The 25,198-nt window shown below is 34.5% G+C and overlaps 2 protein-coding genes and 3 long non-coding RNA genes across 6 annotated transcripts; 3 read left to right on the top strand and 2 right to left on the bottom strand.

Annotated features, from left to right (window-relative positions):
• Nucleotides 1-10,067: 10,067 nt before the first annotated feature.
• LOC133176561 (uncharacterized) lies at nucleotides 10,068-11,346 on the bottom strand. Its single transcript, XR_009719484.1, has 3 exons — nucleotides 10,977-11,346; nucleotides 10,761-10,858; nucleotides 10,068-10,573 (listed from the first exon to the last, which is right to left on the bottom strand). It is a non-coding gene; the product is annotated as an uncharacterized LOC133176561 (long non-coding RNA).
• Nucleotides 11,347-16,806: 5,460 nt separating this feature from the next.
• On the top strand, nucleotides 16,807-18,045 carry LOC133176524 (uncharacterized). Its single transcript, XM_061311642.1, has 2 exons — nucleotides 16,807-17,744; nucleotides 17,914-18,045. Exon 1 carries the CDS (start codon nucleotides 16,878-16,880, stop codon nucleotides 17,727-17,729), a length of 852 nt encoding a protein of 283 aa, XP_061167626.1. The 5' UTR covers nucleotides 16,807-16,877; the 3' UTR covers nucleotides 17,730-17,744; nucleotides 17,914-18,045.
• Nucleotides 18,046-18,969: 924 nt separating this feature from the next.
• Nucleotides 18,970-19,532, top strand: LOC133176560 (uncharacterized). The gene is made up of 3 exons (XR_009719483.1): nucleotides 18,970-19,033; nucleotides 19,184-19,252; nucleotides 19,460-19,532. It is a non-coding gene; the product is annotated as an uncharacterized LOC133176560 (long non-coding RNA).
• A 1,219-nt stretch (nucleotides 19,533-20,751) lies between these two features.
• On the bottom strand, nucleotides 20,752-21,613 carry LOC133176565 (uncharacterized). Its single transcript, XM_061311681.1, has 2 exons — nucleotides 21,467-21,613; nucleotides 20,752-21,220 (listed from the first exon to the last, which is right to left on the bottom strand). Exons 1-2 carry the CDS (start codon nucleotides 21,583-21,585, stop codon nucleotides 20,842-20,844), a joined length of 498 nt encoding a protein of 165 aa, XP_061167665.1. The 5' UTR covers nucleotides 21,586-21,613; the 3' UTR covers nucleotides 20,752-20,841.
• A 257-nt stretch (nucleotides 21,614-21,870) lies between these two features.
• Nucleotides 21,871-23,516, top strand: LOC133176523 (uncharacterized). Of its 2 annotated transcripts, XR_009719481.1 has the most exons (3): nucleotides 21,871-22,088; nucleotides 22,210-22,289; nucleotides 22,660-23,516. It is a non-coding gene; the product is annotated as an uncharacterized LOC133176523 (long non-coding RNA). The 2 variants fall into 2 exon arrangements; XR_009719482.1 differs by lacking the exon at nucleotides 21,871-22,088 and having other exon boundaries at nucleotides 22,197-22,289.
• The last annotated feature ends 1,682 nt before the right edge of the window (nucleotides 23,517-25,198 follow it).

Genomic DNA, 25,198 nt, shown 5'->3' with positions numbered 1-25,198 from the left:
AAAAGTAGGTCACCGTGACCTACTTTTCAATTTATATGACTATAATTAAATATTTCAGGTACTAATTGGCTTAGAATCATCAAACTTTGTCAGTTGATGCATCTTGGGTCTTCGGAGTAGGTCGACTAAAAAGTAGGTCACCGTGACCTACTTTTGAAAAATTTATGGCTTTAATTAGATATTTCGGATACTAATTGGCTTAGAATCATCAAACTTTGTCAGTAGATGCGTCATGGGTCTTCAGAGTAGGTCGACTAAAAAGTAGGTCACCGTGACCTACTTTTGGAAAATTTATGGCTTTAATAAAATATTTCGGGTACTAATTGGCTTAGAATCATAAAACTTTGTCAGTTTATGCGTCATGGGTCCTCGGAGTACAACAACTGAAAAGTAGGTCACAGTGACCTAGTTTTGAAAATTTATGGCTTTAATCAAATATTTCAGGTACTAATTGGCTTAGAATCATTAAACTTTGTCAGTTGATGCGTCTTGGGTCCTCGGAGTACAACAACTGAAAAGTAGGTCACGGTGACCTACTTTTGAAATTTTATGGCTGTATTTAATATTTTCAGGAATTATTTGGCTTAGAATCGTCAAAATTTGTCAGTTGATGCATCTTTGGTCCTCAGAGTAGGTTGACTGAAAAGTAGGTCACTGTGACCTACTTTTGAAAATTTATGGCTGTAATTAAATATTTTGGGTACTTATTGGCTAGAATCATCAAACTTTGTCAGTTGATGCGTCATGGGTCTTTGGAGTAGGTCGACTAAAAAAGTAGGTCCCCGTGACCTACTTTCGGAAAATTTATGGCTTTAATAAAATATTTTCGGGTACTAATTGGCTTAGAATCATAAAACTTTGTCAGTTTATGCGTCATGGGTCCTCGGAGTACAACAACTGAAAAGTAGGTCACGGTGACCTACTTTTGAAAATTTATGGCTTTAATCAAATATTTCAGGTACTAGGCCTAATTGGCTTAGAATCATTAAACTTTGTCAGTTGATGCGTCTTGGGTCCTCGGAGTACAACAACTGAAAAGTAGGTCACGGCGACCTACTTTTGAAATTTTATGGCTGTATTTAATATTTTCAGGAATTATTTGGCTTAGAATCGTCAAAATTTGTCAGTTGATGCATCTTTGGTCCTCGGAGTAGGTTGACTGAAAAGTAGGTCATGGTGACCTACTTTTGAAAATTTATGGCTTTAATTAAATATTACAGGTACTAATTGGCTTAGAATCATCAAACTTTGTCAGTTGATGCATCTTGGGTCCTTGGAGTAAAACAATTGAAAAGTAGGTCACTTTGACCTACTTATAAAATTTTATGATTATAATTTTAAAAAACATTTTAGGTATTAATTGGCTTAGAATCATCAAACTTAGTTGATGGGTCCTCAGAGAATGACAAGTGATAAGTAGGTCACCATGACCAACTCTCAGGTACTAATTGGCATAGAATCAGCTTGGGTTCTCAGAGTGTGAATTGGAATTTCAAGGGTTTATGTAAATATACAGGATACTTCAAAGCTTCAAAAGAAGTGATAGGTTGTACAGTTTATCAGAAGAGCGATTCAAGGCCCATGGGCCTCTTGTCTGATCACATTTTGTCCGGCATCCAACTCCCCATCCGTCTGTAGACTTTTAACATTGTTGACTTCTTCACCAGAACCATGAGACCATTTTCAACCAAACTTGCCGCGAAGCATCCTTGGGTGAAGGAGATTCATGTTTGTTGAAATGAAGAGCCACACCCTCTTTCAAGGGGAGACAATTAAGAATAAGTGAAAATTTGGTGACATCTTTCAAAAATCTTAAGAATCACTGGACCAGAAAAGATGAAATTTATGTGAAGGCTTACTGACAAAGTGTAGAATCAAGTTTGTTTTAATCATGGCCAGTAAAGGTAGATTGGGAGGCACAATGGGGGATCGAAGTTTTACATGGGAACATGTACATGTATAGGAAACATCTTTGACTAAAATTATGTCCATAGGACATGAATGCCCTACCAAGGGTTCATTAGTAATACAACATGAAAGTTGGTATTAGTATATGAAGGTTGATGAAAATATCTTGAATAGTTTCTTTGAAAGTGAGTTTTATACACAATAAATAGTAAAGTCAAAGGTCATTTGAAAGACAAAGTAGAAAAAAAATGGACACAGTTGATAAATTCTCACCAAATAATGTATCGGTGCATAAGCTTACATAAAAATATCTTAAATAGTTTAATTGAAACTGAGTTAAAGGCAAAATTAAGAAAAGTAAGGTCAATGTAATACATTTTGGACACAGTTAAATAGTTCTTACCAAAATGTACCAGTATATGTGTTTAGATATACAGATCTTGAATAGTTTCTTAAAAGTTGAGCTGAATACAAATTTAAATAAAGCAAGGTCAAGACCAAATGGAAGGTCAAAAAATTTTGTTGCAGTTCAATAGCAATCACCAAAATGTATCAGCATATGAACTAAAGTTAAATAAATATATCTGAATTGTTTCTTTGAAACTGAGCTAAACAAAAATTTAAGAAAAGTGAGGACAAGGTCATAGGAAAGATAAAAAAAAATGTAGCAGTTGAATAGCTCTCATCAGTATGTATCAGCATATAAAGTGATAAAAATAACTTGGATAATTTCTTTGAAAGTTAACTGAGCTAAACATAAATTTAAGAAAAGTGAGGTCAAGGTCAAAAGAAGGGTCAAGATAAAAAAAAAGTTGATGCAGTTGAAAAGCTCTCATCAATATGTATCAGGCCATCATTCAAATTTTTTTGTTTGATGTACTCCAACCCACATTTTTCAAGGTGGGTAGATAGGTAGGTATTGTTTTTTATTTATTAAATATTTTCTAACATTTTGACAATCGCTTATAAACCACAGACTAAGAAATTTTCATTATAGACACCTGACAGCTATATAAATTTTCTGTTTCTGAAAAATCTTTTAATTTAAAAAGAATGGGTTGGTCGGAGTACATCAAACAAACCATTTTTTATTGTTGGCCTCGGCATAATTATATGAAGCATGTTAAATATATATTTTTAATAGTTTCTTTGAAACTGAGCTAAATGCAAAGTGTGACAGAAGGTTAGAAGGACATGATGAACACTTTATGCCCAGGCCATATTCATGGTGAGGCTTAAAAATCTCCTGAAGAGCAGCACATCCATGATATTATATGCAAGTATACTCAGGTGGTATAGATTCAAATTTGTTCACATCATGACCCCGTGGGGTATGGTGGCCCCACAATATAGGAGATCAAACTTTTATATGGAAATATATAGAAAAAATCTTAAATTCTGATGATGACAAACATGATCATAACAAAATGATTAGTCATATGTTAATATGTTAAGTTATGCAAGCATTCTCTTGTTTGTTTAAATCATTGCCATTATTGAAGGGAGTAGGATGGAGCCATAATGGGAGATCCAAGTTTTTACATTGGAATATATAGGAAACATCTATAAAATTTAACCAATTAAAAAAAGACAGGCCATGATTAGTCATATTCATATCACCAGTGAAATGGCTCCCATTTCACTTTTGATACTTATTTTAATATAGATAATAATTTTACTTATAATTTTAATATCATTCATAAAATTCATTTACTTTGATAAATTCTTGATATCCTAAGTTATTTGTTCACAAGTAATGAAATTAAACCAACACATTTTACATCTGGCTAATTCTTAATCCCCAGAAATATTTAGTGCTTTCTTAGCAATTGTAAATCATTTACACTCATACTGCCTGATGGCAATGGTCACTGATTAGGTGTTAGATTAATTAAATAAATCTTCTTTGACTTCCTGACATCAAAGGATGACACTTGAGTATTCCATTGTTCAGATTACTTAGTTGACAAGTTTTGCCCTTTGGCTATATTTACATTGAGTAATTTCTTACAATTAGTTAATAATATATATTTGAGAATACAGAGAGTTAAGGGAGATCTAGAGTGACAGAGCTAGTGAGTTGATGTGTTAATTAAGAACCATGTAGGAATTAGACTAAGAAACTTTTAAGATTCTATTTCTATTTAGGCCAGCTTTATCTAAATTTTAGTTAGGACTTGGACTTGCATCTTTATGTTTTTATGTTGTTTGGAATTCACGGTTACTTTAATAAACTGTCATTGTTACCCTACAAATTTGGACTTATGTGCTTCCTAACATCCCCCAAACCCTTGAGCTAAATTCCCCAATGAACGTGCACCGCCGAATTATGTCCCAGACATCTGAGAGCGCGGTCACAGAGTGGTCGAGAATTCGGTTCGAATCCTTTAGAATTCCTCTTACAGTGGACTAATGTGAACATTCTGGGACTCTTGGATTTCTACAGGACCTTTGTGTTATGTTGAAACTGTGATTTGTGACTCTAACATTCTTCTAAAGAAAGGAGCCCTGCCATCAAATCTATACAGAAACAGCCTGCCAGTTCCTGTTGGTGAGTACAGCCACTACTATCACATGTGACACAGTTTTATAACTTTCTATTATTTTTATTAGATTGTTTTATTTACTGTATTTTTCACGATAATGGCTTACTCTGTTAGAAATCCATCTAGTACCCTCCCGTCCCACCCTCTTAAATTTGTAGCCTCCATTTCAACAGCTATCACCAATAAAAACAAAATTCAAGTCAAAATCTCGAACTTTCATATCAGTGCTCTAGTTGATACTGGTGCTAACATTTCTGTCATTTGCAACAAGTTTCTTAAGAAAATTTTCAAAAATCCTCATGTTTCAAGATCAAATTTTTCATATGTCAAGGGTGTTTGCAACACATCTCATAAAATTCTGGGAACAGCAGACCTTGATATAGATGTCAATGGGTTGAAAATGCCCCATACTTTTCACATCTTGGAAACTTTGCCTCAAACCCTCATTTTAGGACAAGATTTTTTAGAACAAAACAAGGCTGTCATTGATCTTACAAACCATTGTGTTTCTTTTCAAAATGAAACAACCATTGCTTCTATTACAACCCCATACAACAAATATGATGGAAACCAACATCTTTCCCTTGCTCGTACATATTCTGAAATTTATTTACCACCTCTATCTGAGTCAACAATCACCCTATCAGTTTCTAATGTCCCTCATGGTTCTGAAGTCTTCCTTGAACCAGTGAACCTCCTTGTAAACAAGAATCTGGTTGGAAGCAGATGCGTTGCTACATGTGTAAAAGACACAGTTCCATACAGGATCCTAAATCCTCTCAATGAATCAGTTGCTTTAAAAGCAAATTCAGTTGTTGCGAAAGTTTTTCATATGGATTCCAACTTTGACATCATCTCCATTGACATTGTACACTCTGCATGCATGTCAACCCTAGATACTACACAGACAATGGCCACTACAGATTATACATCTATCGCCAAAGAGCTCAGTGTAAACATTCAAGAACAAAACCTTTCGTCTGTCCAAATTCAACAACTCCTGACTCTGATTGGACAAAACAGAGATGTGTTTGCCAAGGATGCCTCTGAACTGGGGAAAACCAACCTCCAAACCCATTCAATTATCACAAACACAGACAAACCTGTCCGCACACCGAGATATGCTCAAAATCCACAAATGCGACAAGAGACAGAACGTCAAATTCAAGAGATGTTGAAAAATGGTGTGATTGAGGAATCCACTTCCCCTTACCAAAGTCCGGTGGTCATGGTTAAGAAGGCTAATGGACAATACAGATTTGCTGTAGATTACAGGAAACTAAATTCCATCACAGAGCTCGTTTCCTTTCCAATTCCTAAGCTAGACGAAGTGTTTGACACAATAGCCGACTCAAAATCCAAAATTTTCAGTGTGTTAGATTTAGCAAGTGGATTCTGGCAAGTGCCTTTGGATGAGAAAACCAAACACAAAACTGCCTTTATCACACATCAAGGACTGTATCAGTTCAAACGTCTACCTTTCGGCTTGACAAATGCTCCAACAAGCTATCAGATGCTGATGACAAAAGTCTTACAGGAATTAAACTGGAAAATTGCACTCATATACATTGATGACATTTTGGTTTTTTCTAAAAATTTTAATGAACATTTACAACATTTGGGCCTCATTTTTCAAAAACTTCGTAAAGCCAATCTCACTCTTCAGCCAGCCAAATGCCATTTTGCTGCCCAAGAAGTAAAATATCTTGGACACATAATCTCTGAAAAAGGTGTTGAGGTAGACCGTGCCAAAATTTCCACAGTTGCTGACTTCCCACAACCCCGAAATGCCAAACAGGTCCGCAGCTTCCTTGGAATGTGTAACTACTACCGGAAATTTATCAAAGACTACAGCAAGATTTGTGCTCCATTGTTAAATCTCCTGAAGAAAAACATCAAATTTCAGTGGAAACAAGAACACACTGATGCTTTCAACCTCCTGAAAACAAAATTAACAACAGCTCCTATCCTAGCGTTTCCTGACTTTGGCAAACCTTTTGTGCTATCCATTGATGCATCAGATGCTGCCATTGGATATGTCCTTGGACAAATAAATTCACAAGGACTTGAAAATGTAATTGCTTTTGGAGGACGTGCACTACGAGATCAAGAAAAACGATGGCACATTAACCATAAAGAAGGCCTCGCTTTGATTGAAGCCATCAAAACATTCAAGGCTTATCTCACTAGTGCTGAGTTTACAGTCTTCACAGACAACATAACAGTACGCTGGCTGGACAACACTAAGGATGCGACAGGTAGACTAGGACGGTGGGCTCTGTTTCTTCAACAGTACAAGTTCAAAATACAACATCGTCCTGGAACAAAAAACCTAAATGCAGACTGTCTATCTCGTCGAGATTATCCTCCTCCAACTCCACCACGAATGCACTTTGATGAGGACCTACCTGCCATCGGATCCATTGAAGCTACTAGAAAAGAGTTTATGGCGGCTACATTTGAGTATCCAGATGACACTGCACCTAGGAAACCTGATATTCTTGCCTTGAATGCAGCAGATCAACATGATGATATTGTCTCAGACAATCCTAATCTACAGCATCTGCAAGAAAATTGCCCTGACTTTCAAGCCATCATTGAGTACAAGAAAACAGAAAATCTGCCTCAAAATATAAAACAAGCTACCGCAATTGTTGCTAAATCATTCCATTATGAAATAACTAATGGACTTCTGTTTCACTTTCACAAAGAACGCACTAGAATTCAATCTCCAGATCAAAGTCTTGTGAAGCAACTTTGTGTCCCCACACCCCTTCGAAATGACATTTTGCTTTCATATCATGACTGCATTGCTGGTGGCGGACATCAAGGACATGAGCGCACATATGCTACTATCCGTGCAAAATACTACTGGCCAAATATGTATGCAGACATTGAAAAATATATCAAAACTTGCGAAACCTGCCAGCAGTCCAAGAACTCAAAACATCAGAAACCAATCCCTTTGACGCCACTTCCTGTTGAAGACATATTTACCAGATGGCACATGGACTTCTTAGAGCTACCAATGACACCAAACAAGGATAGATATCTTTTATTAGTTGTTGACAGCTTTTCCAAATGGTGTGAGGCTTTTCCTTTAAAGTCTATGGAAGCTACAGAAGTTGCGAGAGTACTGTTTGCCGAAATATTTGCTAGATATGGAGCACCAAGAACACTCATATCCGACAGAGGACAAAATTTTATGTCTAAACTAGTGCAAGCTCTCTGTGAACTTTTTGAGGTCACCAGACACTATACCAGTGCCTATCACCCACAAACCAATGCGGCTTGTGAAAGGATGAACTCCTTCATCAGTCAAACACTTCGAACATACTGCAATAAAGACCAGTCAGATTGGGTGAAATTCATTCCAGCTGTCCTCATGGCATACAGATCAACACCTGCTACTCAGTCTACAATGTTCTCACCATTCCAGTTGTTGTTTGGACAGAAAATGCGCCTTCCTGTTGATGTTTCTCTTCTTCCTAAAACTTCCATGGCACAAGAACCTAAGCTACATTTAATGCGGGTCCTGGAACAACTCAAACTATGCAGAGAAATTGCTGCCGAAAACATCAAGCGTCATCAACAAAAATACACTGAACAACATGATAAACGTGCACAGGAGCCAGAATTCATGTTAGGCACTAAGGTATGGCTTTACTGCAGTCATGTTCCCAAAGGAAAATCACCAAAACTCCTTCAAAAATGGGTTGGTCCCTATTCTATAATTCATCAAGGCCCAAACCACACATTCAAACTAAGAAGTGATGCCACACACAAAATTCTAAAGAGTCTTGTTCATGCCAAAAGACTCAAATTATATCATAGTCCAGATGACAGACCTCACTATTTCTTACCAGAATATCAGGATGTGGTTCTGAATCCTGAAGAATTGGATGGAGAAATGACTGAGGAAAACTATCCAGCTAATGCTAACCAGCATCCTGCAAATGCAAACCAACATCCAGATAATATTGATCAACATCCGGATGATGATGATGAAAATCTGCCTCTACCTGAAGATGATGTCGAGGACAATGTTGATGATAATGACCAAAGCATTAGAGATGCAGCTCATGATCCCCAACAACATAATCCTCAACCACAACCATCAACTTCAAAACCAAAGAATAAAAATAAAACTGCAAATAAACATGCAAAGAACTTACCAAAATGCAACGAATCAAAGGATAAACAATCAAAACTCTTTTCGTCAGACCAAATCGAAAGAATCCTTGAGTACAGCCTTTACCAAGGAAAACCTATCTACAGAGTCAAATTTACAAACGAACCTCAAACTTCCTGGCAAGATGGAAATCAAATCCCCAAAACCCTCAAGGACACATTCCATTCACTCTACAATGCCAAGGGAAAGAAAAGAAAACGTCCACAGAAAAAGAAATTTTTTGACCAACAAGAGACAGTTCACACCATAAATCCAATACAAAAGAGCAAACAAGCAATCATCGCTGCAATAATTGATCGGAAAGAAACCAATTTTCGCTTCCTTCTATCTGATGATTATGGCAACTACCAAGAAGGTATACCTTACAGTCTTCCAAGAGAGGTTCCTGGCCATTTATTTAGAGCCTTCTTCAATAAATTGGACCATGAAATTGCAGAATCTCACAAAAGAACAAAAGGACAACTAAATACAAACAGTTGCCAGTACATCCCAATTTCTTCTGTCCATTCATTTCCACACAGAACCACTTTCTTTTGGCATCACTTTACACCAGAAAAAGCCAAATGGTTACCAACTTGCTATTCATCTTCTGAGGGTATCCTCGCCTTCAAAATCAAACTTCGCAATCACGCAAAACTCTTTCACCCTGATGCTGATTTCTAAATTGATACTCCAGCCATTCTATATTAATTTAAGTATTAACAACATGAAGATTTTTTTTGATTTAATCTTTCTATAAGTTAGGCCATCTAGTGTTTTTTCTGTGCCCTGTCCTACAGTGCTAGATAGTGTGAGGCGCCGCACATTATCATTATTTTCCAAGGACGCAGGAAAAATATTATACCCAAAATATTAAAGAAAATATTTTCCCCCTCTTTTTCATTCCATTCCCTTTGAATATATGCAAATGTAGTTTTCAAAGATATACTGGATGACATTAGAACGCCTGTGAGTCATGAACCAGCGGAAACTACTTTAGTTTCTTAAACTGCTGAGGAACGGTGTAATGCTTCATTTCAGTAATAATTTCTCATTACTTTTTGTGTAAGAATAAAGTTATCATACCCTCATGTTTAACCTATTATAATGTATCACCTATTCTTTCCCATACCTACCTGTACGAAATTGTACGCCTGGTAATAACACGTAAACCAGGCGTCATGCTCTGCAAAAACCAGGCGGATTTTGACTCAATACCATATAAGTAAACCAGGCGTCAAATGAGACGGAAACCAGGCGTAAAAAGAGGCGTAATATGCAAATTTTACGCCTCTTCAATAGACCAGGCGTAAAGGATCGTACCGTCCAGGCGTAAAAATGTCCAGGCGTAAAAAAGTCCAGGCGTACAATACACAATGATATATACAAAATACATTACATGTTTTGAAAACTAAGTATTTATTTTATCAAAACATCCATATCTTAGTATCAATTTATATAACATTCAAAGGCAGTTTTTCTTAACATTTTGATGGACAACAAAATGTCATTCAAATAAACTTTACATTAATAAATCTTCCCATTTAAGGAAAATTCAAAATTTGTATTATACAAAAATTATAAATTATCTTGAAAATACAGTGTACCAATCTCTGATGACTTTGTATTACAGCAGAGATGCTTATAATGAATTCATGGTTATAGTGATTTTCATTTCCTTAAATTTTAGAATATTGCTGTGAACTTAATGGATATAATGAACTACGCCTAATCAAAATTGTTCATTCATTGTACTTCGCAATAAGTGTGTTTTACATTAGCTTATCTTGTATCGTGCACTGAGCTCTTCTTAGCATTCTCATATTTTTCTTTCCCATGTTCCTTTTTAAATTTTTGTCCTGCAATGAGACTTGCTCTGTGATGGCATTGTTCAGTTCTTGGTTCACTTTTTTTCCTTCATTTTCTCCACACCACTAAAGGGCATAACCTGAAGGAAAATTGTAGCCATGCTTTAATGTAGGTCTGAAATCACATGCATTATGTCCAACAAGATCAGTATTTACAATTAGAGAAAAAAAAATTGTTGTATTACATAATGGGTTGACAGGAAAACAAACAGACAGACCAAACACTATATATCCCCAGTCCTTCAATTGGGGGCATGAAAATCTTACCCCTTCAGATATTCCAGGGGGTGAAATATCCTGGTCATTCTCCCTTGGTTTTTCTGAAGAAGGAGGATTTGGACACAGGAAGCCTGCTTCTTGATTATCTGGATGATAGGAATAGAAATATATTACAGCCGTGCATATAGTTAAATATATCAAATATTGAATGTGTATTTTACAAATACTTTATTTAGGTTTTTATTTTTTTTATTATTATCTAACCTCAACACAATCCTCCATGGGATGAAATGCTAATATCTACTACTACTACCAATGAAAGAATGTTGGTAGTAGAGTGTTTTCTCAAGGGAGGAGTTTTGTGACTTGGTATCTTCTTTTCCTTGGGACTTAGCTCCTGTTTCTTCTCTCTTGTATCCTCAGTGTTTTTTTCTTCTTATTTGGGATAAACTCTTCATCATGTTCCTTAATTTCTTTTATTTTGTCTGTTGGAGCCCTTGTTCTCTTCCCATTTGCTTTCTCTGTGTTTAGATTGAGAAATTAAACAGTCTCTCTGGAATATCTTTTGCTTTCTCCTGCAAGTTTCCCAATAATTTGCTGCATGCCGAATAGCAAACTTTGTTAGTTCCTCTTCATCATCTACAAATACACACACATATAACAAAATTATCACCAAGAAATGTGAGCTTTGTGTAGCATATCTGAGCTTGACCCCCCCCCCCTTTTAAGAAACACAAAACAGACCCCTTGTAAGTCAGTAGGAAGGAACGAATACAAGAAAGTTATTAATATATATATATATATATATATATATATATATATATATATATATATATATATATATATATATATATATATATATATATTGATTGGGTATGAAAAGTTTCCGATCCACCTATGCATTGTAGCAATCCATTAAACATCACCTTAACCATGTTAACATGGTCAGCTTATCAGAAAGTGCACTCTATTTGTTATCAGGACAGCTTTTGATTAAAATTACTGTAATTATTTTGTCTAGTAAAATTTTTAAGACAGCCACCGCGCCGTGTGGCAAATTTATAATTCATACCATCATACCATGTTGTGATCCATGCGACTTTATATTTCCCTCATCTTGAACCCGACTTTAAAAAAAAAAAAGGTGGAAAATGTCTCGTATATTTTTTGTTTTGTATATATTTTTTCGAAATGATAAATACTAAAAATGATAATTATGCGATAGAAAGATAATTTAAAAAAAAAATCATGGAGTATACAACAGCAGTAGTTTACAAATACGACAGGTCTCCAAGCGTAAACAAACACGCATGCTACATGTAATCTAATCATTAACCATGTTAACAGAATGATTTTAAAAGCACATTTCTTAAATTTTTATAGATAATACTATATGGTATATTTCAAAGTGTTAACCTCGCTGGAGTATGAAAATCTAAAAAATTCTTACATTGATGATGGGGCCATGAATGATGGCATGGTATCTCACTTCGGATTCCGTCCTTATTGTCAACGTTTTGTCTTTTTCTCCCACGACAGTCAAACTGCAATCCTCATCGAAGTATTTTCACTTTCAAGTAAAACCAAGTTGTCAGAAACAAGTAGAAATCGACAGGGCAATGTTTCTTTCAAAGCAACAGAATTTGAAATGACCATGCGGGCGGGATTTTGATAGCGTGGGATATCAAGTTTCTGCAGCCCCGGTTCGAAGATGCTCTACTGTTGAGGTTCACGACGGGATCGATACAAAAGCTATTACAAACTTTTCCCCAAAAACGTCTCTCAAAATAATAAAATGCGTTCTTTTAGTATTAATTTGTCGATTTTTTTTTTTTTTAAATGCAAAATCAATATGTAGATCAATAAATTTCACTGAGATCATTTTGTAAGGCGATTCCCCTTGGCCTCTGAGAAAACACCTTAGTTTACCAGTCAAGTCCATGACGGAAAACCGTCCAATTGAAATGGACGGAATTCCCGTCCTATCATTCAAGTTCATTAAATCGCGGTTTTTATTATAAAAACAAAGCTGTGTAAGCATGGTAAGGATGAGTCGTAAGAATTCCGGAAAATCTTTATGAATAAAGTACAACCGCACTTGCTCTGAGTTTTACAAAGCCCTGGCCGGTCACGTGATAGCTTCAAAATGGATGAACAACAAGAGCACGACAGAGCGATAGTGGGTAAGTTGAACGATGTTTTATGTAGTTTGTATCATATAAAAAGTTGTAAATTTTGAATAACCAGAATCTTTACTGATTTAGAATTTAAGATATCTTACTTAAATGATTTATAGTAAATAAGAAAGTACTTGATCGGACACCGATCGGATGGCGATTTATATAGGTCAGAGCCCTTTTTTTTGACGTTTGGACGGTTAACCCGTCTAATAAATTATTTAAATTAGTTGGACGATAAAACCGTCCATTAATGTTAAACTAATTTAAGGACGGAAAAACCATCCCAACGTTGTATTGCAACTGTGAAACAATGAAAACCATGTGAACATTGTAAAAACTGTTATGTTTTATGATGTGTCTAGAAACTTAAAACGTTCCTGCATTTAGGCTTATACATTTGTTTATCATTTACATGCTTTATATTGATACATAATCATGATAATGCCTCAACTACCTTCTTCATCATGTTCACATTGGTTCATGCTCTTGACCTCTTACATGTCTTAGCCATGTTCATTATGTTCATGTCAGCATGCTTAGCAAAAAAAAATCAATATGAATTATTAATAATATGCATGATATGTAATGATATGTAAACAGTGTGACTGTTGGACCAAGTGCAGATTTTAACAAAACTCACTTCATCGTAACATTACCATGATTACACAGTTTAATCTGCATAAGTCATGTACATATTTTACTATTTGTTAGATTTCATCGCTGAACATTGGCATGCTCAGTCTACATTATCAATGTCAGGTATTCCCTCTGAAACGAGAACAAGTTTTTGTCGGAAAGATTCAAAGAACCAAACAAAAACAAATCCTGATATATACATGTGTTTGTTTTCAAAAACATGTAAAACTTAGATGTACTTATGTTTATCGAAAAAAAAAATTAATTCCCTAATTATTACTTAAAGAGGGTAATTCTTTGATGTATGTGATGTTTAGGCAATATACACCTATCCATTAAATTGGTAACTAAAGTCATATGTTAAATAAGTCATGTATTAAAAATTTATCGTCATTCTACTTCATGTATCTTATTTGTTAAAAAAATTGTTATCTCTGGAAATACATTAGAAAAAGTCTCTTGAATCAGGGACAGTGAAAGGCAATATACATCGAAACACATTTAACAAACTATTTGATGGTCAAATAACAAAACGGCAGCAAATGTTTGGATTTTTTATACCATGTATGTGCATGATATGTATTACCATAAAGCCTCACTTCATTATGTTCATGTGGCAGATATCACCAGCTCAGTATCATACTCAGATACATAGGATATTTTGGTTACCAGGCAGTCAGATTACCATTATTAAAACACAAAGGGATATGTGTTGATGTGATTGACAACATGTATTAAAAACCTAAAATGTCAGCTTGATGCATGGTTAGATTCATTTATCATGTTTATACATATGTATTAAGCATGGTATTAAGCATGGAAGTTCATGTAGATCTGCATGTTGGTTATCACTTAGTATATTAAGGATACTGTCAATGTGTATTTTTTATTTATTTATTTTTTTATTTTTTTTTTTTTTGTTAAAAAATCATTTAAAAGTTTAAATGTTTAACTATATAAAACTCTGGCCATTTAAATATTTTCAGTGGCTATTTTATTTTTACACTCTCAATATAAATGAAAAAATCACATGTGACAATGCAACCATTAGATTAGAGACTAATACACACCAGTTTTGATTAAAAAAAATGTTTCTATTTCACTTTTCATTCTTGTAGAGCATGTTAACAACTTACAGAAATTATGCAGATTATGTGGAAATTCAACAAAATCCAATGAACGTACTAGTAAAACAAACTTTTCCATGGAACTTCTTCAGTTATATGACATAGATGTTTTTAAAGATATACCATCTGTTCATCCAGAATTCCTGTGTCAGCCTTGTCGGTGTCATTTATATAGAAGTAAATCAGATACTCGACAGCAGAAGTCCAAAAAGCCACGAATAACTCCACAATTGGATAAGAAGAAAAAGAAAACACCCCGACTGTTTATTCAGCATGAGAAAAATTGTGAAATATGCACATTAGACACATTAGATAAGAATGAGGCATCAGGAAGCCAAGACAAAACTTGTTCCGAATTCAAGATACAGCAGATAATTCAACAGTTTGAACAGTTGGATATGGAGGAAAAAAATATTTGTGTCGAAAAAATTTTGAAGTCATATATGCCTCTTTCTTTATTAAAAGAACAAATTGCCACAGTCAGCTGTCAATATCCACATGGAAACATTGAAAGCTTGAACAATTTTTACCCCCATGAATATCTTTCTGCTTTAGATTCTCGTCTTCTCCATATTTTGCTATCAATAACAAGACAAACCAAAGATACTGTACAAATCCAAACGATAATCCCCCTTATAGAATCAATTTACCGATTGATTGAGAAAGATTTCATAGGAATATGGTCGTTTATGCAAAATTTAGTGACATTTTCCTGCACAAAGAGTAGACAAGCCTGTAACATTCTTGGTACAGCCATTCCAGGAGGGAAATACTCATACATTTCATCATATCTAAACTCAACAGAAAAAAATACTGAATCACCGTGTCCAAAAGGTGATGTTGCTTTTATATTTGACAACGAACAAGTAATTGGAAAAACATGGAACATAAATGCTCAAAACAAAGTCAAAATGTCTGTGATCACAAATGTAGCAGTTGTACAAATTCCAACAATTTCCCCTCTTCAAGAAATGCCAGAGTATAGTCCAAAATTATGGTTAACTTCTGAGAAAAATGATGAAGTAGTCAAGGAAATGTGTGAAAATCCAGAGGATGATAGAAACACATTTAACAAACTATTGATTGATACTCATTATGAAGAGCTGTATCATCATTTGCACAATGTAATAGGACACGTGAAAGAAGAACTGCATCAAAATGATGAGTCAGGAAAGTGGCAGGATGCACTTGACCTTGAAATATCAAAGAAAATGGAAAATCTCTGTAATCAAACTTGCCAAAAATGTCACACAAAGTTTGGGAAAAGAGCAAGAAAATGTCCAAACTGTCAGGAGAAAACAACTAAGAACAGTCAATCCATTCAAAAGAAGTCCAACAATGCCAAAAATACTTTGCTGGGCCAGGAAAAAGTAAAAAATGTAACGAGCTATTGTAGACATCATGGATTGTCAAATGTTGAAAAACATGCTGGTAGTAAAAAGGAAAGTGTGGAGCCTGATCAGCAGTATGCTCATGTTCAATCATTTCACTCTGGTAATCCTGTGGAAGTTACTTTGCTAGATCCTGTCTTTGTCAATCCTAATTCAATAGAAAGTATGATTCTCATCTTAAGATTCATAGGAAAGAAAGCAAACATAAGAAAGTACATATCAGAAGAGCAGGAGGAGGATGTATACATACGATCATGGACTTTTGTTTGCTGTGATGGACTTCCACATTCCCTTGTAAGGCGTTTAGTGGAAGAGTATTTCATATGTTCTCTATGTAAAGAGGGATATCTTGGAATCGAAGAAGCTCAAAACCATGCTAAAAAGAAACATCCTGGAACAATTCCCTACTTCAGTAAAGAATTTGACTGGGTATTTTTGTTAACTGGCGAAGGACATTATGAGATGAACCTGATGAAAAGCTTTATGGAACTTAACTGGTCTGTCTTCATGAAACAGTTTGTTGAGTTAATGGGTTGGAAATCAGAAAAGGCATTGCATTGTGCTCAACAATGTACTGATAACCACAAAACATGGCAGCTCATAAATGCATTTCACTTTGGCTCAATGATGGAACTGGTCCGGCCTTATGTCATAGACTGTTTTGAAAAGAGTCTTGACTGTACTGCTCATGGTTTCATTTCATTTGTGAAACAATATGACAAGTCTCAATGTAATGTAAATTTTATGTATTTATTTGAGATGGTTTGCAAGTACTCACAAGGGATAATAAATTTACGTGCTGCTGTAAGGCGAAATAATCCTCAGTTGTTGATGTCAGCAAAATGGATGACAAAAGAACTCTTTCATGGGAGGAATCATCCTAAGTACCAAGAAATAGAAATCTACGAAACTTTTATTCGTCGAATTTTGCCCGATGTTATGAAACAGTTTTTTGAACAATTTTGCAGTTTGTCAAAGTCTGGGAACAAAAGCAAAGGTCAAGGCTTAGATTTTCTGCTTGAGGAAGAAAACAAGAATGTGAAAGGATGGCTGAAAAGAGGAGTTCCAAGTGATGAATCGTGGTTAGCTACTTGTCGGAATCATCAATCGCTAAAAAGCTTGAAGAAAAATGTTTTAGCTCAGGCTGGTGTAGAATCACTCGAATGTAATGATAGAGAATTGAAAATTGAAAGTGCAATCAAGGAATGGAGATGTCATTTGAGGGAATCAAAGTATATTGAATCGGACTGCCATGGACCAGTACTTACATCCCTAAGTGGACATGTGTTATGTCAGGAACTGGTGAATTTTACGTCAGAAGCAAATCGAAAGAGATCCTATAGAATATTGGATATGATACTTCATCAAACTCCCCCGAATGATCCAACTTTGCATCACCCGGTGTACATCACTGTGGATGAAAGAGACAAATTTTCAGCCGATTCGGCACTCTCTGTTCAAGAAATTGACAACAAAATATTGGATATCATTGAACTGCTACATGAAAACTCTAAAAAAGACTTTATGAAGCTATTTGACAGACTTATAAAAGTTAAATCAAATTTAAAAGAGCAACATTTAATATTTTTGGAAGAAGTATCACAGGCGGTAGCCCAACAATTGCCAACCATCAACGAAGAGCATGTTCCATTTCATAATGAACCAGACATGGAGCAGGACTAGATTTGTTTAAAGCAGGTATATTCAGATTGTAGTCAGTGTAGAATGTAGTATATTTAATTTAACAGTTCCTTGCCTTGGTGTTTCAATAACTTTAACAATATTTTCAGTTTGGAAAAAAGTAACATATTTTACTATACAGATTTGAATTTTCAGATATACTTATTACCTTATTGCTTATTCATAGACAAGTTATTGGATGAGTATGATCTAACCAGTCAGAATGACAATCTTCAAGTGCTACAAGATCTGATCCTTGGAGGTGAGAGGGATCATGGTGATGGTCATTTTCCTCAACAAGAATCATCATCTTGTCATATGCAAGGTAATTTTATTATGTAAATTCTTTTCAATTCCAATTTCACATTCTATACTTTAAATATTTACAGGTAATATAAATCTAAGATGTTTCAAAATCTTTGTGAAAAATCTACAATTAGCAAGAAAAGGTTTAATATTTGTCTTATCTTCCAAGAATTACCTTTAGCATCTGGTACTGGTCTTGATGAAGAAGATAGACTGTCACCGGTTATAACATGGAACATGCAGAGTATGGGTATGTTGTTTTGTTTTTCTTTATACATGTTTTACATCTTTCTTCAGTTTGGTAAAAAAAAATGTAAATTTCTTTTAATTGCTTTGTATTTTTTATATTACTTTAAACAAATCTTAATTTATTTTATATTAACAGAATCATTCGCAGAGGAAAATGAGCATGATGAAGCCCCGGCAATTAATCACGGTATCCTTATGTATTTCATAATAATTGTTATTATTTGACATCCTTAAAAATATGCATGTTTTCTTCTATTTAATTTAAACTCTTTATACTTCAGGTATACCCTTGATTCCAACCGTAAGCACAGATGCACCCTTGATTCCAACCATAAGCATAGATGCACCCTTGATTCCAATCATAAGCACAGCTGCACCCTTGATTCCAACCATAAGCACAGCTGCACCCTTGATTCCAACCATAAGCACAGCTGCACCCTTGATTCCAACCATAAGCACAGATGCACCCTTGATTCCAACCATAAGCACAGATGCACCCTTGATTCCAACCATAAGCACAGAACTCTATTTGCATAAGTTTTCAGCCCCTGGTTAGTTTTTTTTTTTTCAAATAATTTTAAATCATTAATCTTTTTTATATCATATGTCGGTTTTAAATGTCAAGCAAATGTATCTTGTAAAACCTTGTTTTATCTAAGGTATAATTTGTTTTTTTCCCTATTTTTTAGATCCAGATATAACATTTGATGGTGAGGAAGAGAGTTTGCTGACTGTTACCATGCAGAGCACTGGTATATTATTTATTCATTCTTGGTTTGCTTTAAAAAAAAGGTTATTTATTAACAATAAAAATAAATTTAACATTGTGACACCTATTTTATTGTGTTTTGCTACACAATTCTAAATGAATTAATATGAGTATTTTAAATTAAAAAATTTAGATAATATTCCACAACCACAACAAACTGAAGAAGATGATGAGACATTCACTGTTGCAACTCCTGCAGCTAGTAAGTCTGACATCTAAATTATCAAAATAAGTAGTTTATTATACATGTAGATTCATTTTTTTTGTCCTTAACATGATTTTTCCTAGAAAAATGACAAATCATCAACAGTGAACTGATAATAATTCAGAAGATGCTTATTATTTTGGTAAAGGGTGTGTTTAAATATTGACATTATTGGCAGCATCTGATATTCAAATTTTGTTGTAGAAAAAATAAGAGACAAAGAAAGTGGGAAATTTGTCACAAAGAAAACAGGGACACCCACAGACATGCACAGAAGGAAGAAAGATTTGGAGAGAAAGAGATTGAGTAGGGGACTGAAAGTTTTTGAGAAAATGGCTGCGTTTGCCAACGACAATCAAGACGTGAGGTATTTTGCACTTATCCAAAAAGGTGCAGAGGTGCATTTCTCAGGAAGTGAAGACTTCGTTAGGAACTTTAAAGAAAACAAAAACATTATTGATTTCAAGGACTCGATGATTGAAACAAGAGAAGAATCCATTCTAAAAAAAATAAACAAAGCTAAAATTAAACAAAACGTTGTGCAGCCATCGCCATACAAAGCAACACATGGCACAGGTTTGGGTTTCCTCCCAGGGTTTTCTCAAATGCCTGTCAAAGAGCAACAACATTTGGAACTGACAAGCATGATTCCTACAGGTGGAGAAGACTTACTGGCAATCTCAAAAGACACTGTAATAAATTTGAAATCCAGGATTTTCCTGAGAGAGAAAAGAAAGCCGGTGAAAAGAAGATTAGAAGAATTAGAAAAAGGTAAGGAAGAGACGTCATCAGTGGAGGAATCGGGAAAAAAGCAGGGAAGAGGAAGAGGAAGAGGCAGGGGAAGAGGCAGAGGAAGAAGCAAGAAGCAGTAGACTTACTTTGAAGTGTACAACAATGTTAAAACCAATGTTAGAATGGAAAGATTTTGTTTTCATTTCATGTGCACTAGTATTTTGGATGATTTAGTTTTTTTTATGTTGCAAGTTAGGGTGATCTTTGTTGAACTTTTGGTAAAGGAATGTTTGAATTTTGTTTGAAATATTGAATTTACCTGCCAACAGTGTTTTTGTCATGTTTATCCTATATAATTTCAACTTTTCCTATTCAACAATGTTTATAAACATGATTAATACCAAATAAATAATTGTGATAATATAGGAACTAGAACCTTCCTCTGATGATCTGCACTTTTTTAAAATTTGATCAATCAAATAGTGGTTTTAAATTGTTCATTTACATGACTTTATTTCACACATCATTTGTAGTATATTTGTCAATTTGGTTTTTTTCCTCCTGGATTCACTGTAGCATTACTCTATAACACAAAATAAGGTAACCATGGTAACATTTTATGTGAACAGTTGACCCTCTTGTCTGTGTCAGATGGTTTACTGAATGTGGTTTCTGAAGAAATTACTTCTGTTTGATTAAACAAAATGAATAAAGCATTCAAACATGTCAAATGTTTTTCATTCAAAATTATGTACATGATGTAGAATATGATAATAACAACAGCGATGATTATGCTTATCATGCTTATGAAATGAAAGTGATCATAATACTTATGCCAACAAGTCTCTTAACTGTCACAGATATATGTATGAAGATGGTACATGTCTCCTCAAAAAACTGGCAACTTCCCCAAGTCGTCTGTAAGATGTGTCATTGCTAAACTCCAACACATAAACACAATGGAGTTTCAGTCCCCCACTTGGTACTGGGCCTTCATTATGGTGTGTCCCAATATACAGACAAAATGTCCTCCTAAGCTTCTGTGTCACTCTCATCTCAAGGGAAATGACATTGCATATGTCCTTTGGAACCCGTCCAATTGTTATGTTTACCCCCATTTCTTTCACTAAGACAGCTAGAGGGTCCCTTCTGTTTGTAGGCTCGGGAATGCATTCCATCATATATGGATGATTCCAGCTAAACTGCGTTGGCATGATTCTGAAGTGATGGTATCTAAAAGGGCAAAATATCTTGTTTATATATCTTGTGTTAACATGGTTAAGGCTAGAGTACTACTTTCAAAACTTAGAACTAAAATATAATATTTAAGATTTACTTTTACCAATATACACTTCACAATTGTTTGAAAAGCTGAAGAAACCAATCATATAAAATGCATAAAGCTTACTATGTGTACGGTTAACAAGTTAATCATTGTTAAAACATGTAAACATGGTACAATATGTAAAACTTATTTACCCATTAATTGTTGAGAAGAAGAGGATAACTTTGTCCGATACGTTGTCCCATCCCCTTTCTCTTCTTAATCTTTGAACTTTCTTACGCCATCTTTGGCGTCTTCGAAATGAAACTTCCATAATTTGACCAGTGATTACAATAATTAGTGATAATAGCTTTTGAAATTTTAATATGTTTGTTTTGTTTAAAATATGATGAAGTATGGATGGAATTGCCATCCTATCAGGGATATTTTAATAATTTTGGATGGAATTCCATCCATTTCATTTGAAGGATGGAAAACCATCCTTTTCTTTAGGACGGATTTTCCATCCAATACTTGTAACTTTTAGATCGGACGGTTTTCCGTCATGGACTTGACTGTTTACAGTTGTTCTCGGCACATTGGAAAATCATGGAATAACCAAACAAAATAAAGAAGGTTACTTACGGAAAGCGTTTGTAAAATTTAGCAAATTTCAGCTCAAGTTAATTTATAGAACGATGGAGATTTAAAATATGAGATGCATTACAAGGTACAGAATTTGTGATCGAAATGTGTAAATTTGCCGAGACATAAATAACAAGAACAGGAATCATTGATTGCGAGAAAACCGTAGAAGATTCTAGGAAACTGATATCGGTAAGTATTTTACAGTTGTTTTTTTTTTTTTTTTTTTTTTTTTTTTTTTTTTTTAAAAAGATCGACCTACATATATCGGGATCGACAATCAATTTAATAGAATGTTACTTCCGTTTTACAGATTGCAACCCGAATTATCTCGGAACTAAATCGACTCTGAAGTTAGAAGACGAAGGCGCAGAAATAATCATCATGAGCGAGGTAGGTCACCTTAAATAACATTGTTTTGTTTTGTTTGTATCGCTTTACTATTAGATTACAAATTATATACTTCTTGCAAATTGCAGGGACCCAGATTAGATCCCTGCTACTTGATCAGCTGTTGATAGTCATACAGTACATGTAAAGCAAGAGAAAAAAAAATACGAATGAGTTCTCATCGATTTTTTTTTTCTCAATACGTTTAAAGAAAATTAATTATTTTTTTGTACATATTGATTAGCTTGTAACAATACAACCTACACACCAATTTCTGGTTTTTAAAAATATATATATTTTAGTCGATTAAATTAATGTTCACTTGCATGCATTTGATTAACTGGGTAATAGTAGTGTTTTATTCTTGAATTAGATGTCTGACCATGAAGAGTCTGTGCTGGACCATTTGATGAGTAACATGACAACATTTAAGAAACAAAGAACCCCAACTGCCAAAAAGATACATAAAATTTAGTGATGAGGATTTTTCTGATAATGAAGAGGAAGTATTCTCTTTTCTGATTTATCTGATGAAGAGGAATACATTTTGGATGATATCACTGAAGAAATTGCAATGTTACGGAGCATGATGATCAAGACTTCCAACTTCTTTCTTTGCTCTGTAACATCCGTATTTCAATAAGAGTATTCATGTTAGTGCTTGCTGTGATTTGCACCAATAATAGATGATGAATCCAACAACTTTTGAACATAATTTCAGATGTGATGCTAGCAGAACACATTTTATATACCATTTGACATATATGCATTTAACAGTTGTCCAAAAAAAAAACAAAAAACTAAGGAACCTTTGTGACAGTGCTTACCACTTTCATTGTCATCGTTGTTTAGGGGCCAATAAAATGTTGATTGTGTCATCTGTCTAAAGAAATTTTGTCAAACACCATTCAAGAAACCAAAAACTTCTTTCTGGAAATACCTGTTATAAATCTACTCCACAATCCATTATTTTTCAAGATGGATTTTTTAAAGCAAAATGCAAGAGTGGTTTAACAGAAATATAGCTGGTGGAACTTATAAGGACATCTGTGATGGGACTGTAATTTCAGCTAGAAATTATCTTAGCTCAACAATGATGTTGGGAAGGACAAACACAAATGCTGAAATATTTATCTTAAAGTTTTCTAATCTATAAAGTATTTCACTGTAAATATTGCCAATGGATTTATTGTTAACAAAAGAAAAGTGAAATATAATGTTTTGCCTACATTGTACCTTTTCTATTTTTTTTCTAAGACCAACATTACGCCTCACCAATTTTTCTAAGTCCAACATTACGCCTCACCAATTTTTCTAAGTCCAACATTACGCCTTACCAATTTTACTAAGTTCAGCATTACGCCTGATACAAGAATTACGCCTGGCCCAAGAGGCGGAAAATGACACGTATTCCGTGTGTGCAAAGAGCAGGAATACGTGTCCTGCTCATGTACGCCTGGTAAAGACACGTAATTCTGAATTCCGTCTAGAAACCAGCTGGTTTCCATGTCTCATCCAGCTGGTTTACGCCTCACTTGTTCGTACGGGTTAAATTATTTTCAAGAATTTCACACTTAAATTTAAGTAAAAGTAATCTGTAGGTATAGCTTCTTGTGTCACATGTACATTTTTGGTGGTTGTACTTTCTTGTCACTCTCCCTGACTACAAATGATTTGTGTGTGATTCATTGACAGTTCATTTTTCCAGAAGTTTTGCAGGAAACTATGCTGATCAACCCACTTCTTTTCCCAAGGTCATCAAAATTGTGCTATGATGGAACTCCCTGTACCAGCCAGGGATGTCATAGCTGTCTGTGAATTTTGGTCATGATGGAACTCCTTCCTAAGGGTGTTATGACTAGTGACTCTGTACTATATCACCATGATGGAACTCCAGTTTGCGGATGTCATGGTAATCACTAATCATGATGGAACTCCCTGTTGGGATGTCATGATACATTGACTGCTTTTACATCATGATGGAACTCTCTACTGAGATGTCATGATAACTACTGCTGAATCCTAATGGAACTCCCAATGGGATGTTAGGATACAGTGCAAGCAGTCAACGATGCATATTCAAAGAAACCCCAAAGAATTTTTCGAAGGACATACCAATGAATCATTTCGAAGGACATTTTTCAGTGCAAATATTCCAATCCAGAAACATGTAGATTTCAAAGGACACAGTTCTTATTTCAGAATGAATAAGAATATTCCAATTCATGAACTATATAATTGTGCTTAATTGTTGTGCAACAATGTATTCCAAATGAATTTGCAAATGAACTCCAAAGTACTATTCAAATGAACAAATTTCAAAAGACACTTTTAATAGCATGCTTATTTGTTTTCAATGTTTATTTTTTATTGCATTGTACATGCAAGTCTTAATCATTTTCTTTTCGTCGTAAAAGATTTTATTGTGGGCCCTTGTATATATATATGTAAAACATACTTATCATTACTTACATTCATTCTAGCATAATTCCTACCAATTAGGATGCTATTTATGTATATATTTTTGGTTGTTAATTGTTCTTATGAACTTTTCATTCTTACTTTCTGACCCTACAATACCTTTAGGTTAAGAAAATTTTCTTCAAGAAATTTAACCTGGTTAGGCTATCAGATACAATTGTGTATATATGTAGTTATACATTTGGTAGCTGTTTGTTTAAAAAAAAAGTAGGGTTATAATGATTTTTTGTAATTATGGAAGTTTAGGTATTTTAAGATTTCAGGAGAAATCTTTTTGGTGAAGTAGGGGGAGCATATCACCAGTGAAATGGCTCCCATTTCACTTTTGATACTTATTTTAATATAGATAATAATTTTACTTATAATTTTAATATCATTCATAAAATTCATTTACTTTGATAAATTCTTGATATCCTAAGTTATTTGTTCAC

The sequence above is a fragment of the Saccostrea echinata genome, unplaced genomic scaffold (assembly GCF_033153115.1).
Source record: "Saccostrea echinata isolate AGI-Se365-2 ecotype Australia unplaced genomic scaffold, CSIRO_AGI_Sech_v1 ptg000076l, whole genome shotgun sequence".
Classification (NCBI taxonomy): domain Eukaryota; kingdom Metazoa; phylum Mollusca; class Bivalvia; order Ostreida; family Ostreidae; genus Saccostrea; species Saccostrea echinata.
Note: the sequence above shows the minus strand (reverse complement) of the source record. Positions and strands in the feature narration are given on the sequence as shown.

Coding starts and splice junctions, on each gene's coding strand:
- LOC133176524 (XM_061311642.1), top strand. CDS start 16,878: ATGTCAGCAAAATGGATGACAAAAGAACTCTTTCATGGGAGGAATCAT.
- LOC133176565 (XM_061311681.1), bottom strand. CDS start 21,585: ATGGAAGTTTCATTTCGAAGACGCCAAAGATGGCGTAAGAAAGTTCAA. Junction 21,221..21,466: donor TTCTTCTCAACAATTAATGG/GTAAATAAGTTT, acceptor TTGCCCTTTTAG/ATACCATCACTTCAGAATCA.